Raw genomic sequence first — 17,544 nt, forward strand, 5'->3', positions numbered from 1 at the left:
TGCAGAGCCGGTGCAGCCTCTATGCCTTCGGGGACATTCCAGCCTGGGTTTGCACTACCCAGAAGACCCTTGATGGTTCCTGGACCTCCCAGCGCAGAGCAGGGTGCAGCATGCACACACACAGCCTCTGCCTCATGAGGTAACCTCTGCTGAGACTAATGGTCTATGAGGCGTTGATAATACTGTCCTTCAACGTGACTGTCAAGTGTGATCTGCTCAAAAGAGTGGAACCAGAGGGTCGAACATGAGCATTAACATACCTCAGAGGTGGACCAACATATAGCCATGCTCACACACTAGAAATAGCACTTGTAAAAATGTTTGTCCTTAGAAGTGATTTGATTGTACTCCCACATTTTAGAAAGCTGTATTTGCAGGTTGAGTCAAATCTAAGTGTGTGAATGCTGATTGCCTGATTAATGAAAGCATTGTTCTCGCCTCCTGCAGAGACATTTCTGGGAAAAACAACCATGCAAACCACACACAGAAACTGAGTGTTGATACGGAATTTTTTAATACTAAGTACAATACAGAAAATCAGTGGTCATCAAAAGAAAACAAACAAAAACAAACAAAAAAAACGTGTCTTTTGTGCCCTTCTTGTCATGTCAGGCAGGAGAAAGTGAGAGAGCGACACATGAAACATGAGTTAAGACAGAGAAATCATTCTAGTCTCGAGAAAAGAGACAATGGTCATCTCCAGCTGATGATGATGATGGTGAAGAGGGGTCACTCAGAAGGCTTTTAAAGTGCAGAGGATGCTCCGTAGGGACCACAGTGCACCGTCCGTCCCTTTGACTTTCTCAAGCACGTTGCAGCTCCATGCACTGCAGAATCCAGACAGTGTCTTTTCGGTGAAAATGTACATTCAGTCAAGACGCCCCGGTCATCACAGCTGCTTCGGACATCTTTAAAACAGTCTACTACATCCATCTCAAGGAAGAGCTTCCCAGTTTCCAAACATTTTAATGGCTGATAAAGTCACCGAGTCATGATGTGTTTGGTATACATGAAGTTTGAGAGCGAGCTTCAGAGGCGTCCAGTACGCTGTGTGTGTATGTGTGTGTGTGGTGAAAGAGTGAACCTTTGGTCCTCTTCACTTGGTCTGGGAGAGCCTGGCAAGGTTGGCCTGGCGGAAGGCCGCTCGGTCCCTCATCTCCAACACGCAGTCCCTCACCATCTCCACGAACATGGAGGGCCACAGCTTGTGCAGGGCCTCGCCCTTCAGGTTGGTGTCCGACGCCCTCTGGACCAGCTCCTGCAGGTACTGCTCTGTCATGGCAGCCCGCTCCGACGACTCCACAGCGCCCTCCTGTGAGGAAAGGAACAGAACATGGGTGCACTTGATTTGGTTTGACTGATTTTTATGATTACATACCTGCATTCACACACTGTAACATTTAGATTAGGCAGTGCTGCCTGTCTGATGGTCCAGTAGATTTATAACGGCATAGCCTGATGTCCTTAGTACATCATTCTATTGACATCTGAACTGGGCTTCTGTATGAATACTCACTCTGGATTACGCAAAAAAGGATTACAACATCAAATTTTGTGTATTTCTAAATGTTTTCCAAGAGACTTATAGTGAATAAGTAAAGATACAATTTACAATGTACAGTCCAAGGAGTGTCCATCCCTGGAGAAAAAGGGTTGTGATAAACTTAGCAATATTTTGAAGTATGTACTGATGGGAACAGTTCTCAGCAACAGAAAACTAAATGAGACCCAGCACCAAGAGTCATTTTAAATGGCAACAAAAAGTTACAATGTAATCACTGAATCACTGCCCTGTCACTGTACATAATGTTGCACATCACCATTATTCAAAAAGTTGCCCTATGTCACTATGCCATAAGAGGATTTGGAGTGCCCAGCCTAGCAGCAGTAATCCTGCTACATTAATATTCATTTACATTGTGGCGAGTGACTAACGATGAGTGCGCAGGTACAATGGGGGTTCAGTGTCTTGCTCAATGGCACTTCAACAGGCCATGCGGGCTGCTGGTGGACACATTGGCTGATGTGGGAATCAAACTGGTGACTTTTCGGTCACAGGACAGTCTCTGTAACCACTCGGTTATGGTGCCAAAGAGCGCTGACCTCGGGGCTGTCTGCGCTACAGTCTCGGCTGGGGTAGTTGAACAGCGCTCTGCTCAGGCCTTCTCCCAGGAGCTTCCCGTTGTCCCGCAGCTCCTCTGGACTCAGCCCCGCCCGCCGGCCACGCCCCTCCAGCAGGAACTGCAGCTGACGCTTCCTGCAGGGGGGAGAGAGGGAGAGAGAGAGGGAGACAGACAGCAAGTGAGTAACAACAAAGTAATAAGGTGAGTTATTTTGGGCATCAAACAACACTGCCATACCTTAATACTGTAAAAAGCAAAGTGTGGTCGCACACTAAACTCTCACTGCATGACATTATCTAGAACACCAACAATTCAGCAAGAAGCCTTCATCATCTCATCGCTACACTTAAGGTTTTACGGATTCTGTTTTTGCCTTGGCCAGCACCTATGCTTGGGTGTGTGCTCTTCTCTATATTTTCATACCTTAATACTGTGTCACAGTACACATTTTCCAGAAACAGTGTAATTACATTCACTCCCTTTTCACCATTAAGATATCCATCAAGACTGATAGTGGATACAGCGCTGACAGCACAGAGGATGCGCCAGCACGAAATTCTTTGGAAAACACAACATCAGTCATGACATGACAGCAATCCAACTGCCGCCAACTTAAATCTGAATAATCTTAAATCTTAATAAATGTCCGCTCTTCCCAATGTTTTTTCACTCTCATCTCTAGCCATATGCAGCAGCAGGATGTGTACATATGTAAAAGGAGTTGAGGACATTAAAACATGGATGTAAGCTACATCAAATGCTGCTGTCTATCAGTTTTAAATCTCATGCGATACAGTACTGCACCAACATGTTCCACACATCAGTGCCAGAATGCTGAAACAGTTCTTTTGGACGAGGCTGGAGGCAAAAATTCCATATCATAAGATAGTTTGTAAATGTGTGTGTGTGTGTGTGTGTGTGTGTGTGTGTGTGTGCATGTGGGCGTAACAGGCATTTATGTGTGTTATTTGCACATCTTTCTAAGTCTCAAGGTAAAAACTAACTTGAGAAAAGTAGGTGGACACGGGCATGTGTGTGTGTGTGTACCTGTCCATGTCTGTGTGGATGCATCCATGTATGCGTGGGCATGTGTGTGATTCATCATTGGGCATCGGAAAAACTGAGTGGTGTGTATCCATCAAAGAAACCCTTTTCACTACGTAGAGTGTAGACATCCAGCATAGAGAACGCAGCACAGTATGACTCAGCCATATCGCTCCAGTGTGAACAATGTGCAGTGTAGCTCTGCTGTCTGATGAAAACCTTGTAACACCACTTGTAGTTCATTGTTCCATTTTGGATTTGAATTGAAGGTTTACATAATCCTTCAGGTTATTAATCCTTAATCCTTTAGATTGGATTTTGCAAACACAGAGTTTATGGAAATTGTTCAAAGGCCTGGTTTTCATATAATAGCTGCCTTTTTGGAGATAGAAGGTTTTCATGCAACAGTGGCAGTAGGTATTGCCAACAGCCCCTTTCAGAAACACTGTACCACACAAAGCCATGTGATCCACCTCACAGGAGCATGTGTCCACACCTAAATGTGAGTCAAAATCTCATGGCTAAAGATTACACACAGCATGTATCGCACCCATTTCCATTTATAGAAATGTTCCTTTTGCTACTCTCTAATCACCAACTGATATAACACAATACTGATTCAACCTATTCCCAGTTAATGAAAGCTTTTACATTTGCTGTTCTAACCAACCGGTGTCTGGTGGGTTTTTCCCAGGAGAAATCCTCTTTTGTTTGGAATAAACAGAAGAAGAACTGGGTAGATAGTATGAGCAGTGATAGCCACCATGACTGAACAGACAAAGAAAAGAGCGCCACCTACAGAAAATTCTTTAATCAGACGCACACATCACTGAGAGGGAAAGCGTAGCATTGCAAAGCGTTTTTGTGTTCTCATTTGGGATAACAAGGCTGTGAATTCCATCAGCATGCTCAACCAGATAGTGTATGTTAACTAGGGCTGCAGCTATCGATTATTTTAGTAATCGAGTATTCTACCAATTATTCCATCGATTAATCGAGTAATCGGATAAGAAATACTTTTGCTTTATTAAAGAGCAATAGTAAATATACAAAAGAGAAAAGCTGTCCGCACGAAGCTGTCCATACGACACTGTGATTTACTGAAAACAAGGTGAAATAATAATTATTATTGATATTTATTACTAGGCCTAAATATCATACAAGTTCATAAGACTGGCTAATGTACATTTATTTGCTATGTTGAAGGGTTGCCCTACACCTGCTGACCCTACTCACTGCAATCAAACTAAACTGAATATACCTGCTGTATTGGACTGGTGCATTTTAGGCTCCAATTGCTACTTACACCACCTGATATTTTGCTTTCTGGGGTATTTTATGCATCACTGTGAGGGGAGTAGGTGTGTGTGTGTGTGTGTGTGTGTGTGTGTGTGTGTGACTATCATAATAATAACATGAATGAAGCTCAGGCTTTCACAAATTGACTGCAGCATTTTATTTTCTGTGGTTATTTTCTTGAGCAAAACTTAGCTAACTTAGGGACATCATAACTAGCCACCATATTGATTTACGTTCTTAACTAGCCATTACATATAGCCATAATTAACCTGCATTCTTTACTAGCCTTCATCTCATCCCGTTTTAATATGAAGTGCTGACTCCGCCCACCCGGCCAGTTTCGGCGTACGCCGGTAGCAATTACAAGTGGACCCTATCCTACAGTCCCTGCTCTCAGCGGAGGGAAGGAGCTACGCTGTGTGTGGGAAGCGCTGTGACCGTCAGACCTCTCTGGATTAGACAAGCAAGTAGAGAAAACCGGCATCAGCCGAACCAATTTATTGCCAAATGCTTTGGGATTCAACACATTAACATTGCTTCCCATGGTCAGAAAAAGTCGGCAGATTTGTCGCTAGTCGCTTTTGAGAAATAAAGTCGCCAGGGGGGTCTGAAAAGTCGCTAAGTCTAGCGACAAAGTCGCCAAGTTGGCAACACTGGATCCGAAACTTTGTCGTTTTCTCTGGCCTGTCTCTTCTCTTCGCCCCTCGCTATTTTCTCTCTCTTTCTCCAGCGCGTTGTGCAACAGTAATAATCATCCGTGCGAAACACTGAGTGTGTATATAGTTATATGGATTAAACGAAGCTTCGATGCAAAGAATTTGCATCGATGATTTTTAGTAATCGAGTTACTCGAGTTTCTCGAGGAATCGTTTCAGCCCTAATGTTAACGTGTTCTCACTGCTGCCCAAAGGTATGCTTGCCCCCACAGAGGACCCCCATTCACACATGGCATTCACACACCACGCACACACATACACTGTACATAGTATACGTACAGTATGCATGTGCAGTACCCATACACATCACATCAGTAAATGAAAATGCAAGGGCACACAGCAACCCCTGCAGAGCAGGTCAGAAATATGAGTAGTATGGTACAGTACATTCATTGCAGGCATATCATAGCATATGACATTTGGTGCATGTTATGATACACCAACTCATGAAGCATGAATATCAAGGACTGCATCATTCAGTATCTGTCATTTCCGCTCTCTTTTGTGGTGGGGTGATTTTATAAGCTCATTTTTTGTCTTCCCTGCACACTGGAAATGGTTTTCTTCTCTCTTTTTCCAGTGTTTTTATCATTTGTACAAATAAACTAAAAATAAGATACTAAGAATGGATTGACAAATAAAAGGTCAGAGTTCACAATATGTAGTTTCAATAACAAAAAGAGACATTTGACTATGTAGGCGTAGCCTTTCCACATGCAGGTCACAGCAATTAAGACTTCTGCACTGATGCGAAAATAATGATCAGCCCCGGGCTGCTGCGTATTATCTATCCAGAATAGGAAATGTAAGTCAGGGTGAGGCGCAGCACAGAGCCAGTTGTCCTTTTGTTTGCCAGCTGATTTTCAACAGCATTCAGATGGGGCAGTCGAGGGCACTGAGGCGGCTTAAGGGTGTTATATTCATTAATAGGCCCACACACAACCTTACTGCTTCATAAAATCTATTACATTAGAATGGTTTCTACATTTTTGAATCTATATTTAAGGTTTCACTGAGCACACATGCTCTTTTTCAGCACCACCCAGCGTCACATTTATAGTTTAAAGTTATACACATTCACATCTGCCCACTGCTACCAGTCACTTAACAGCTCTACTGAAGCAATTGGCTATTCATTCCCTTGCTTATAGGACCATACTGGTGTTTTTGAATGTTTTAGCCGATTTACCACCTTACTACTACTATTTACTACATTGTTCAAAGCATACCATAGTTTTTAGATTTTTTAACATTTACTCAATTTCCCGATTTTTTAAAATTCAAAAGTTCAGGTGATAAACCTACCTTAAAATTCTCTGCTGCCCCAACTAACATTCGTGCCCAGGTTTTGAAGTCATGGAGCTTTGAACTTAGTTCGTAAAACAAATCTTTCTTCAGGGTCTACTTTCCGGTGGAGACGTACATTCTGCTGTGTGGGTTTCCGAGTGCCACAGAGAGGAATGGTGCATTTGCTTGTGTTTGCTTATCGTTTGTCCTCTGGGTTTTATTGTCCAACCAAATAGCACGTGAATGCAACGCTGTTCGACTTTGAAGTCCCGGATGTTGGAGCTTCCAACCAGCATAAGAACGCACCAGAAGACATGTAGAATTATTTTCAAATTAATGCGGCCATTAAACTAAATTACCATGCAACGATAAAGTAAACACGGGCGGAATGTTCACTGCGAGTTTCAAGCCTCTGCAAGTTGATTTTCATACTATACTGAAATTAATAGAAACAAATGGCTGCCTGGAAGGTAGGAAAAACGCATTCAGACATCTAAGTATGATATGCTTTGGAAAATGGTTGGTAGTAATGTTAAATATATGTGAACTGTAATGGGCTAAAACATGCAAAAACAACGGTATGGTCCTTTAAGATCATCTCAATGGTAGTTGTTGAGGGAGGTGAGTTCACTTTTTCCACATGGGTTTTCTCAGCTGGTCAGGACAGTCGACCAGGCAACCTTCCGATCACAAGCCCACTTCTCTAACCTTTAGGCAACTTTTCCTGATGTAGTAGCCCTATGTGCGGGCTTACTTTTGAACATTTACAATTTCACCTTTGTCCAGCATGAGCGAGAAAGGTCATTAGAACTACTTTAGAAAGAAAAAAAAAACCTTTTTCTGTGGGTGACGAATTCAGCAAAGTTTTGCTTTGCGTGGCTGTGTTTCACTGACCTGGAGTGACAGACCTGAAGAGCTTTTGGCTGGGGAGAGGAATGTGTGTGTCGAGGTGCCAAGTACCCACCCTTACCCTGAGACACGAAGTCTAACTCCCCTGGCTCCTGGGTGCCAGGCTTTGTCTCGCTGTCTCAGAACACACACACGCACGCACACACACACACACACGAATGTACACACACAAACAGTTGGGCACAGGCAAGCACATACAGGTAGCCTACACACTCACAAGCCCCAACTCACACATATACACATTTAGGAATGCACACGTTCTTAGCATATGTAAACACACACATACATGCTCCAGGACACAGCGCACAACTGTAATTAAATTGTAGTTAATGTTATGTTGTGGTAAACAGCGCTGTGTGTGTTCTCACCTGGACTCCTCCAGCAGCAGCAGAAGGCGACAGCGTGGGGTTTCAGTGGCTGCTATATGACCCAACGTCCCGAACACACGCTCTGCAGCTATCACATCATTCATGGTCACCTAGAGCAGACACACACACACACACACACACACATACATAGACAGGAATAAGTGCAGTAAATCAGTAATCATATTCAATGCATAACTACCGGCTACAGATCCACACAGGCCATCCAGGTATTTGAGAGATACAGCTAACTCGCTTGCAATGCCTCTAGTTTCTCTTCAGCCACATACACACTGCAGCTAAATAAGGTCACTCCCAAAAACTGACCTGGCCCAAATGTGATGAAAGCAGAGACAGCCAAATATTTCAAAGTCGGCATCATGACATGGTACCCAAAATTTAAAATAGATGCTCAGATTTGGTTCATCAATGCTTTAAAAGTACACCATTTTGTGCCCAGAGACGGAGTGGCAGTTAAGATCTCTGTCTCTGTGCCCCTGCTGTCCTAGGATGGAATCCCACCATAACCTTCTCTCCTGTGTCTCCTCTCCTCTGTGTCTCCTCTCAGCTTTCCTACTGTCTGTCGCAGTAACAAAAAGTGTGGACTCTGCAAAAGTGTATTGTTTTGTTTCGGTTAGCCACTTCCCGTGTAAATACAGCTAACAGACGCTGGTTGGGATAACAGCTAAAATCGACAGCTAAAGCAATGAAAACAAGTTAAGAAATACAAAAACAAGAAAGAGGCTAAGTAAAAAATAAATGGCAGGGAAAAAATCAATTAATAAAAGATCATTAATTCCAAGCAAGTCTATAAAATGAGATGTAGGAAGTGATTTAAAGGATGCTAGCCTAAACTCCTCAGGTAGGTCATTCCAAACTGTAGGAACCCTTACGGCAAAAGCCTTTAGTTTTTAGGAACCTGCCCAAGGAGCGATACTGTGCTGGTGCTCACCTCCACACCGTTGATCCTCTGCAGGTTGAAGTGGTGGAGGCGGTAGATGACGAAGGAGCGCCACAGAGCCAGGCTGACCACCGGGTTGCCCTCCGGGTGGATGGTCAGCTGGTCCAGACGCCTCACCTGAGCCAGGGCCGCCAGCTGGGGCAGACGGCTGATGTTGGTCTCCAAGAAGATCAGATGCTGCAGGAACAGTGGCAAGTCAGTTTCACAGAGCTGTGACTGTGTAGATCCACACAGGCGAGCTTGCAGGGTACAGCTAACTCGCTAACGATGCTACCGGTGCTCTGTTTATGGCTGTGGCTCAGTGAGCTGAGCATGGTGCTAACACTGTCAGGGGTTAGGAGTTTGAGTCCCCTTGGGGCCACACATTCAAAAAATGTATGCGATTTGGATAAAAGTGTCCACCAAATGGCATATGTTATGTTAAAGTTAGTCATTTAACCAGTTTGTTGAGTCAAATATGTACAAAATGGGTTTGATTCACAGACAGTGTAACAAGGTAACAGTAAACATGTCGTCCCCTACAAATGATGAACTCCCCGTCTGGGCTAATCAGTAACAAATATGTCACCTTGTTTTGAGCTGTAATTGTAGTTCCCCCTTGGGCCAATTAGCATAATTTTGAATGCTGGAATGCAGTGGTGAGATGCATAATTTTCCCTAGTTTTGTCAAAATCAAATCAGTGGTGTCTGAGATATTAAGTGTGATCAACGAACAGACAAACGGATGGACATACGAACCAGGGCTGATCCATAGTCCCTCCCTGATTTCATAGTGGGGGACAAAAAATCTGGGATGGAAATCTACAAGTAGGAACAAGTGTGTATCCTGCTAACATATCTTTCCTGATTAGCCTGGCCTCTTTGTGCACATCTATAAAAGTCACTGAGCAACAATCAACATGAACATTGACACTGCATTGATCAGTGATCTACAAGACTTTATAATAGTAGCATTATACAAGGGCTTTCTTTAGCAAACTTATAAACATACAGTATGTATCTTGTATAGTAAGAAACACTGGGTATGTGTCACATGCTTATTGACTGTGGAATATTATATTTGTAGAGTGATATGGAGGTCAATAGTCTACTGTTTACCACGTGTCTTACACTGTCCCATTGAACTGTGTGTAAGGTCCTATTGTCCTTGTATCGTGTATGTCTGTATGTACTGTGTTGCTATGTAAGTTGTTGATAAATTGTTGGTAAATAGTGATTCTGATGCTGATTCTGAATGTAATGTTGGCTCACACACATGTTGGCTCACCCACAGCTCATTATGGTCTGTGGCTAGTGCTCTCACCGATAGATTAGGGAACTTGACCCTTATGCGTGGCAGTGTTGGTACAATGGCGTCAAAGTTGATGTAGCGGAAGGTTATGACGGTGACAGCACCGGCGGTCTGGACCCCCCAGCCCCTCTCCAGGGCCTCCAGGGCCCCGAGGCCGAACAGACGCAGGGTGTCCCCATCCAGCTCTGCCAGGTGACTGTCAGACAAGGACAGGCTCTGAACGCTGCCGCTCCCTGCCTCCACGAGCCTGGAAAACACACATACACACACACACACACACACACACACACACACACACTTTGTGAACCAGTGCTGATAACATTTTGATATTGGTCTGCTGTGTTTATTGACTCACCTCTGTTGTTTCTGATTCAGAATTGATTGCTTTATAAAACTTTGAGTCTGATTGAGCTACAAACCCAGTTTTTCAGTCTTTCAGCACCCAGTTTTTCAGTCTAAGCACACACACACACACACACATACACATACACATATCTACACCTGTTAGGATCACAAGACTGCCTGGGGATAAGCCACAGTGATGCCAACCCCTCTCCTCTGAGACGGCGCTATCACCTGGTTTACAAGGATATCTTTTAGCCAAAACTGCTTCGCTTACATGCGTTCGAAAAAGCAGGCATTGAGCCGAGGGGAGAAAAACAGCAATGTCGCTACAGAACAATCAGTGGGTCTAGTCAATGTGCCATTTGTCTTCCATCGCTGCCTAATTGCTTTCCATTCTCCGTTGCGACAGTGGAAGTGCCCTTCCCTGATAAGGGAGTCGTGAGAGTGGGGAATCTGGGCGAGTCTCAGGGAGACATAATCTCCCTGCCGGAGCCTGTGTGCTCGGCCTTCTGGGTCTGCTGACGCTCAGGGGACCGTTCGGCATACCAGGGGATCAGATGGCTACTGGGCCGCCCGCTACTCAACACTGGTCATTAGGGTTCAGCCCGCCAACAAACTAATCACCCCTATTCATATTTCACACCCTCCCAATCTCGCAGCAAGAGAAAAAACGCAGCGGGTGGAAGACTAATCCTTTGATTATGGAGCCGTAATCTAAGAAGTCTTGTTGAGACCGATTTTTAGGGAGAGAGCGTGTGTGTGTCAGGTGAGAGAGAGAGAAAGAGAGAGAGAGTCAGGGACAGAGAAAGAGAGAAAGAAAGGAAGAGAGATGCAGAGAGAGAGAGGGAAATACAGAGACAGAGAAACAGAGACAGAGAGAGGCTGTGCTGTAACTGAAGCCTGTTTGAAAAGGCCACCTTTGTGGCAAACACAGTAAGCCTGATCCCCCAGAGGTGACTCCTCTCAGTACCTGAGAACAGGAACAGACAGTTTCCTCTCCTATCTGAGCAGCGGCGAGGGAACCAAAGACTTTCTGGAGAATTAAAGGCCGTCTTCCGAATGAGAGATACATTAGATCAGAGCCCTGGCCAGATAGATGAACTGGTGCAGGTAAGGAAAGACAGCAGGGAGAAAACAGAGAGGAAGGAGTGATGGAGAGAGAAGTCCGCTATTCAGCCTAAACCTGAGGGGCTTTGCAGGATAGATGCTCAGGTGCTTCATTTACAAAAAGGTTTCAGGACTTATTGCAAAATGTTAGGTATCCATTTTTGAGGAAATATGTTCCCTGATGTTCACAGGTCAATGCTTAAAAAACACAGATAATTACATCCTCTAAAATTTCATATTTTGTAAGTAGAGGATTCAGTGAGATTTGCTTTTATGCTATTGATATATGTGCTATTGATCTTGTCCTAGATCCCACTTTATGTTCATTTCAGAGAATATGATAAAAATTAGTTCAATTAAATTCAAGGTAATCCATTCATTTTGACATCAATTTTGTCCATGCATCGCAGTAACTAACATTGGATTTGATTGAAAGCGCAGCATTTGCAATCAAGAACTTTTTCTAAATTAGGCCCTAGGTGAGTAGAGACCCAAAGAGAGAGAGGGGGGACGCTTTGGATCCAGGTGATTGGAAAGGGATGACAGTGAAGATGGCTGGTATGTGATCATTACGCAGTAACCCTGGAGGAGCATTCCGCGAGCCCACGTCGTCCTCTCCTGTTACATCAAATCTGAGGAGGGACGTGAGAAAATACTGACATCATGTGCTGGGAGGGTCACACTTTGGCCTGCAGTTCCTTTCATTGCTGTGTGAAAGACAGGTGAATGGTCAGGAGCCTCAGGAGATGGTCAGGAGCCTCAGGAGGTGCAGTGCAGGAGCCGGTCAGAGCATGACTGCTGGGCCTCTGGGAAACTTCTTATGTGTGTGTGTGCCTGTGTGTGTGTGCATTTGTGGGGCAACATGCGCGCTCGTGCTTGCGTGTCAGTGAACTATAGGCCTACTCTGTGTCTACTTTGAGGCCATGAGCTTAGAATCCTCAGAATTCAGTCATTAGCGCCTGTAATACTCCACTGAATAAAACTCAATTTCGCCCCATAGTTTAAAATAACCTCTGGGAGAGCTACAGCCTAACAAAACAATCCACCAATTAAACCCAGCCCCCAGATGATTCCTGACATACAGCCTGAATCTCTTCCAAGAAACCGGTGACTGACAGGGAAGGTCCAACTCAATCATCATCACTTCTATCCGGACACATTACTCGTACGCGTTACCGTAGGGAGACCTACCACGTGGCCTGTGTTAAAGCCAGTCTTAATCAAACTGGCTCGTGTTTCAGAGGAGGTGGACGTCTGATGCTCGGGGGCAGACGTGGAATGTCGTGGAATCCTGTAAGGGGGGCTTTCACCATGCTGGGGTGTGCAGGGGAGCTAGAAAATGGTGTCTAAAAGGGCTGGCTACGGAAGAGAAGTACCGTGGTACGCTCCCAACTTTTAACAGGGATATAGATATCAAAAGGTATCAGAAAGCCTCAAAATGTTGGATTCGTGCGAGGAGTGTGGCTGGAAAAAGCAGGCGGCATGTATAAATGTTAGACAATGAGTACTCTATCAGGTAATGAGATGTACATATATTTAATCGGAAACAATGTTGACTGAGAGCCAGTGTTTAATCTGAAGTATCAAAACCAGCATCAGTATTGAAGAGTTTCCAAAGTTGCCAAGCCCTAATGTGTCCTGTTGCAAGGCAAGCACACGCATCTTGGAAACTCCGGGCCGAAACATAGGCCTTGGCCAGCGCTAGACGGGCAGGCGCCAGTCACTGCAAGGCAGTTTCATCGTCAGGACACGCTACGCCTCCGAGACGCGGCTCTGCCAAAGGTAGTAAATCAGGAGGAGTTGGACAGCGGCGCAGGAGATCGAGCGTAACATGCAGATAAGTCAGGTAAAGAGCAACGGTAACTTCTGTGTGCCTGGAAGCGTGCCACCAACACACTCTGTGCTGTGTCACGTATTGTTCCCCCGTAATCACACTTGAAAGACTGCCAGGTGGCCCTGAATCCCCTCCTGACATGAACTCAGCAACAAACCCTGACAGAGGAAGTGAAGAAGGGAGGGAAGACAGAACGAGGAGTCTGTGGCGATTAAATGGATCCTGCTGTAGCCTATTCGTCTCTGAAACAAATTCAATTAGGGCTATCTCAAGCTAATCCAACAGGAGTTTCAAAAAAAGACGTCTGTCATCTCCGAACAACTTAATCCCCCCGAAGAAATGTCTCATAGTGTACACATGTCTCCAATTCCCTAAATACTGCGTGATAGTGACACATGTGAAACATAATAGCTATGTGGGCTGTCATTTTAAGATACCCTTTCATCATTTCTCTCTGATGAAAAGCGAAAACAAATGGTTGAAGCGGCAGTTCTTGGCGCAATGCAGATGTTGGGCTTATTGACTGTTGAGTCTTGTGGATTACTGAAGTGTGTTTCTCTGCGGCGGTTACAAATTGTGTCTCTCATTCCACAGGCCTGCTAAACTTCTAACTCTCCCTCATGAAGATAACCCATTGATTTATGTGCTTGCTAGTCCACCTGCTTAGGATCTCAGAGCAACTTATATGAAAGTATAGACAGAATAAGGGCATTGCTGTCTCCTCACACAGCGACCAACCCCACTATTGGATCTTTATGTAATAAATCTCCCACTCCCTTCCATCTCTACATCCATCTCTCAGGGGTAATGAGATAAAATAAATCTTCATCCGTTCGCTAAGGAATACAATTGGGGCTTGTATTGCAGTCACAGAATACACACACACAAAGACACACATGCGCAAACACACACAAAACCAGCTTGGCACTGAAACAAGCTATTGTCCCATTGCATTTCCCAGTAACACATGCACCTTTGGCACTATCATGCTAAATGTTCTGTCAAGATTCACCCTCATTCTAATTTTTCACCAAACTGGAGCTGCTAATGCCTACCAGAGATGACATCATGTGTTTTCCTTAGTCCCTTCCAGCCAATCCATACCATCTCCCACTCTGGAAAGATGAAATTGAGAACTTGGAAGTAACATTGGCGCAGCTCATTCGTTCACACTGTAAATATATTGTAAAAGTTTTGAAGGTTTAGTCTAATTGTGAGAGGTTAGCCAAGGTTCATGCCTCACTGTGTGTGCCATTCGGCCCTGACAAGGGCTCTGAAATTATGAGGTGCATGACTTGAACTGGCCACATACCAGAGAGGCTGTTTAATCTCCTGGCTCTCTGAAAATGGATTGGTTTCATTAAAACACTGATTGGAGCAGATTCATTTTTGTCCCTATTCATCTGCATTTGAAAAGAAGGTCTCTCTAAAGGTCATGATACACCGAACAGATGAAAATTAGCCTGGTGGCTAAATCTGGCATATTTACATTTGGATTTAAATGTTCATTAATATGCACTGTCATTATTAAATAAATAAATCACAAATCACAGGCTATATTCTGATATACTTTGTAAAAAATTGTGATCAACAGCATTTTTTCTGATGTACCTTTTTTGTATAACCCCTTGTGATATACACAAGATTTTGTTCCACTGTGATTATTAATCATGAATATTACTTTTAACAATTTGAGGAACAAAATTATTTTACTGCAGTTTTTGCATCTTTTTCTGTCTCTGTCCACATCTCTCTCTCTGTCTCTGAATACTGGCCATTTCCAACTACAGTGGGCGTTCTATGTTTTAATATTGCCAATATGCCAATATTGTACATTCAATAATTGTGGAGACTAAATGCAATATAGAAATAATAAATAAAAAATATGATTACTGCAGTGACAGTCTCACAGGGTTTCAATGTATGAGAAGGTCACTGTCAGGGAACATAAGCTATCGCCATATCCAGATTTAATCACAATTCTTACCAATCTCACACCAATGAATATCACAATTCATGAAATACCACTGGGTCTACAACTACATGAAATATGTAGTCATATGTGTATCGGAACTAAACAACTCTTTTCCCCCCATACTTTTGTCCATTTCCAGATTTTTCAAGACCTGGCAATGATCAAATACATTGTCCATACTTTTCCAGACTTAAGTGCTTTTAGTTACTTAGTGGTCCCTATAGCCAACATATGAAGATAAGTACATTTTTGCGGTACTACGACCAAATAAAACAACTGCGGAACAGGCAAAAATTTTATGTTTTACCTAAGCCTGGAAGTTCTCAGGGGTAGGCTTAGTGATGAGGGGATAGAGGGCATTCCCAGATTGTCTCTCAGGAAAACACACACATATACATACACACACAACAGGTCGCCCTACTCCCTTGGCTCCCACAGACCAGATCCAGATGTGTGGACGGCACGGGTCAAGCCACTGGCTGCCCAGCATGTGGGAAACAACCAAGATTCTGTCTGTGAGAAGCAGGATTATAGATGAACTGTAACAAACCATAGACTATCTCTTCAGGGTGCAAAAGAATAAAACCCCCTCACGCTGTTATTGTGAAATTTCATGGGGCCTTCACACTCCCGAGGACCTGATCCCTGATGTCATGGGATAGAGGGTCAGGAGTGCTGATTCTCAGGCCACAAAAACCACAGATGAGTTCATCCATCATCTGCCCCTTCTTACTCTCCGTGGGGGAGGATGGTATATTTTTGTTCAGTATGTGCTCTATAGTAGTATAGTATTCAACAGCTATCTGATTGGTATCCTGGGCTACATTGTGGTGGCATTATAACCCTTCTACATAACCCACAAGTTGACTAAGAACACACTCTAATTTACGGCAACAGCCTGAGGGAGCAGTTGTAGACGGAGGGAGGGTTTCACACAATCACACATACGCACACACACACAGACACACACCTGGGATCTGTCTGGTTTTACAGTGTACTGTTGGCTACTGAGCTGCTCTGCTGGAGCAACTGAGGGTTTAGTGTCTTGCTCAAGGGAACTTCAATGGTAGTTGTTGCGGGAGAAGACAATGACTCATTCAATTCCTGGAGATTTGAGCCAGCACACTTCCAGTCACAAGCCTCACTTCTCTAACTTTCAAACTACTGGCGGCCAACCAGTGTCTAAAGGCTCTTGCCATTTTGTCATACAATACAAAAAACAGTAATACTTATCTCTCTCAACTCATAAGAGTTTGGTAGATAGAATCGCGTGCGTCCTGCTTCTGACCATAACCTGTTTAGCGACACAATTGAAGTTATAATAGACCCTGTAAAGGAAAGCCATTGCCATTGAGGGATTGCGCTTCGGGGACATTTTCATATCCTGGTGCAGGAAGGAAAAGCCGTCTTTGAAACATGTAATAATAGTCCTTGACACAGCCTCCACTTTCATCTCAGCCCTCCCCCTCATAACTCACCCAGGCCTGGACCACATTCTCTCTAGGAGAGCATATCAGAGCACTGCACTCGCATTAGGCTCAGCACCGAGAGCAGATTTAGAGCACTTCAATCGGCATATTACACACAGTGGAATCACAGAATGTCTTCACATATCTCTCTGACTCACGCATGTACGCATTTTACCAGAGAGCTCAGAGTGCAGGGCAGCGAAGAGCCTTGCCCCTGGAGCAGGTAGGGGGTTCAGTGTCTTGCTCAAGGACATTTGGACATGGGTTTGATGCACCAGCTGCTGCACGGATCAAATGTGTAACCTTCTGGCTATTGGATGATCTCTCTACCTGCTCTATGTAGGCCATCCTGCCACCCTATAAATAAAGAAAAAAAAGGGGTGGTGCGGCTGCCAGAAACTTTGCTATTGAGATTCCTCCATGTGAATAATACTAAGGGGTTGGCAGGGCAAGAATGGAATGAAAATGGCCAAGCCTCACCCTGGATGAATGTCTTTGGAGCAGGTAGGGGTTCAGCCATGTATATCACAGTTTACAAACTAACCACCACAACATTGGAACAATGACAATGTCCGATACGCTAGCACTCAGGGACAGAAGCCCTTAGGGACACCAGTATAGGCCACTAGTTCAACATGTGTAAATGATCTTTAGGAATTCTATCTGGTGTAGTGAGAAGTTGCTAGTCTTTGATCTATCAGACAGGTATGGATGACGCTTGAGAGAATGAAAGAGAATCTACTTTGTGCTCAAACAAGACAGTATTATATAGGCTTAACTGAAATTAATTGTTGCTTGAAAAAGGTGTCAACATGATAG

At 44.1% G+C, this 17,544-nt stretch overlaps 1 protein-coding gene across 1 annotated transcript in view; it reads right to left on the reverse strand.

Moving 5' to 3' along the window:
- Positions 1-516: 516 nt before the first annotated feature.
- Positions 517-17,544, reverse strand: part of lrrc49 (leucine rich repeat containing 49) — a 44,754-nt gene continuing 27,726 nt past the window's right edge. The window contains exons 11-15 of the mRNA XM_071897359.2: positions 10,008-10,242; positions 8,696-8,881; positions 7,747-7,856; positions 2,104-2,257; positions 517-1,312 (exon numbers count right to left, since the gene is read on the reverse strand). Of these exons, the coding sequence (XP_071753460.1) occupies positions 1,097-1,312; positions 2,104-2,257; positions 7,747-7,856; positions 8,696-8,881; positions 10,008-10,242 (901 nt within the window). The 3' untranslated portion in view covers positions 517-1,096. The remainder of the gene's footprint in view (positions 1,313-2,103; positions 2,258-7,746; positions 7,857-8,695; positions 8,882-10,007; positions 10,243-17,544) is intronic.

This window comes from Centroberyx gerrardi, chromosome 1 (genome assembly GCF_048128805.1).
Source record: "Centroberyx gerrardi isolate f3 chromosome 1, fCenGer3.hap1.cur.20231027, whole genome shotgun sequence".
NCBI lineage: Eukaryota > Metazoa > Chordata > Actinopteri > Beryciformes > Berycidae > Centroberyx > Centroberyx gerrardi.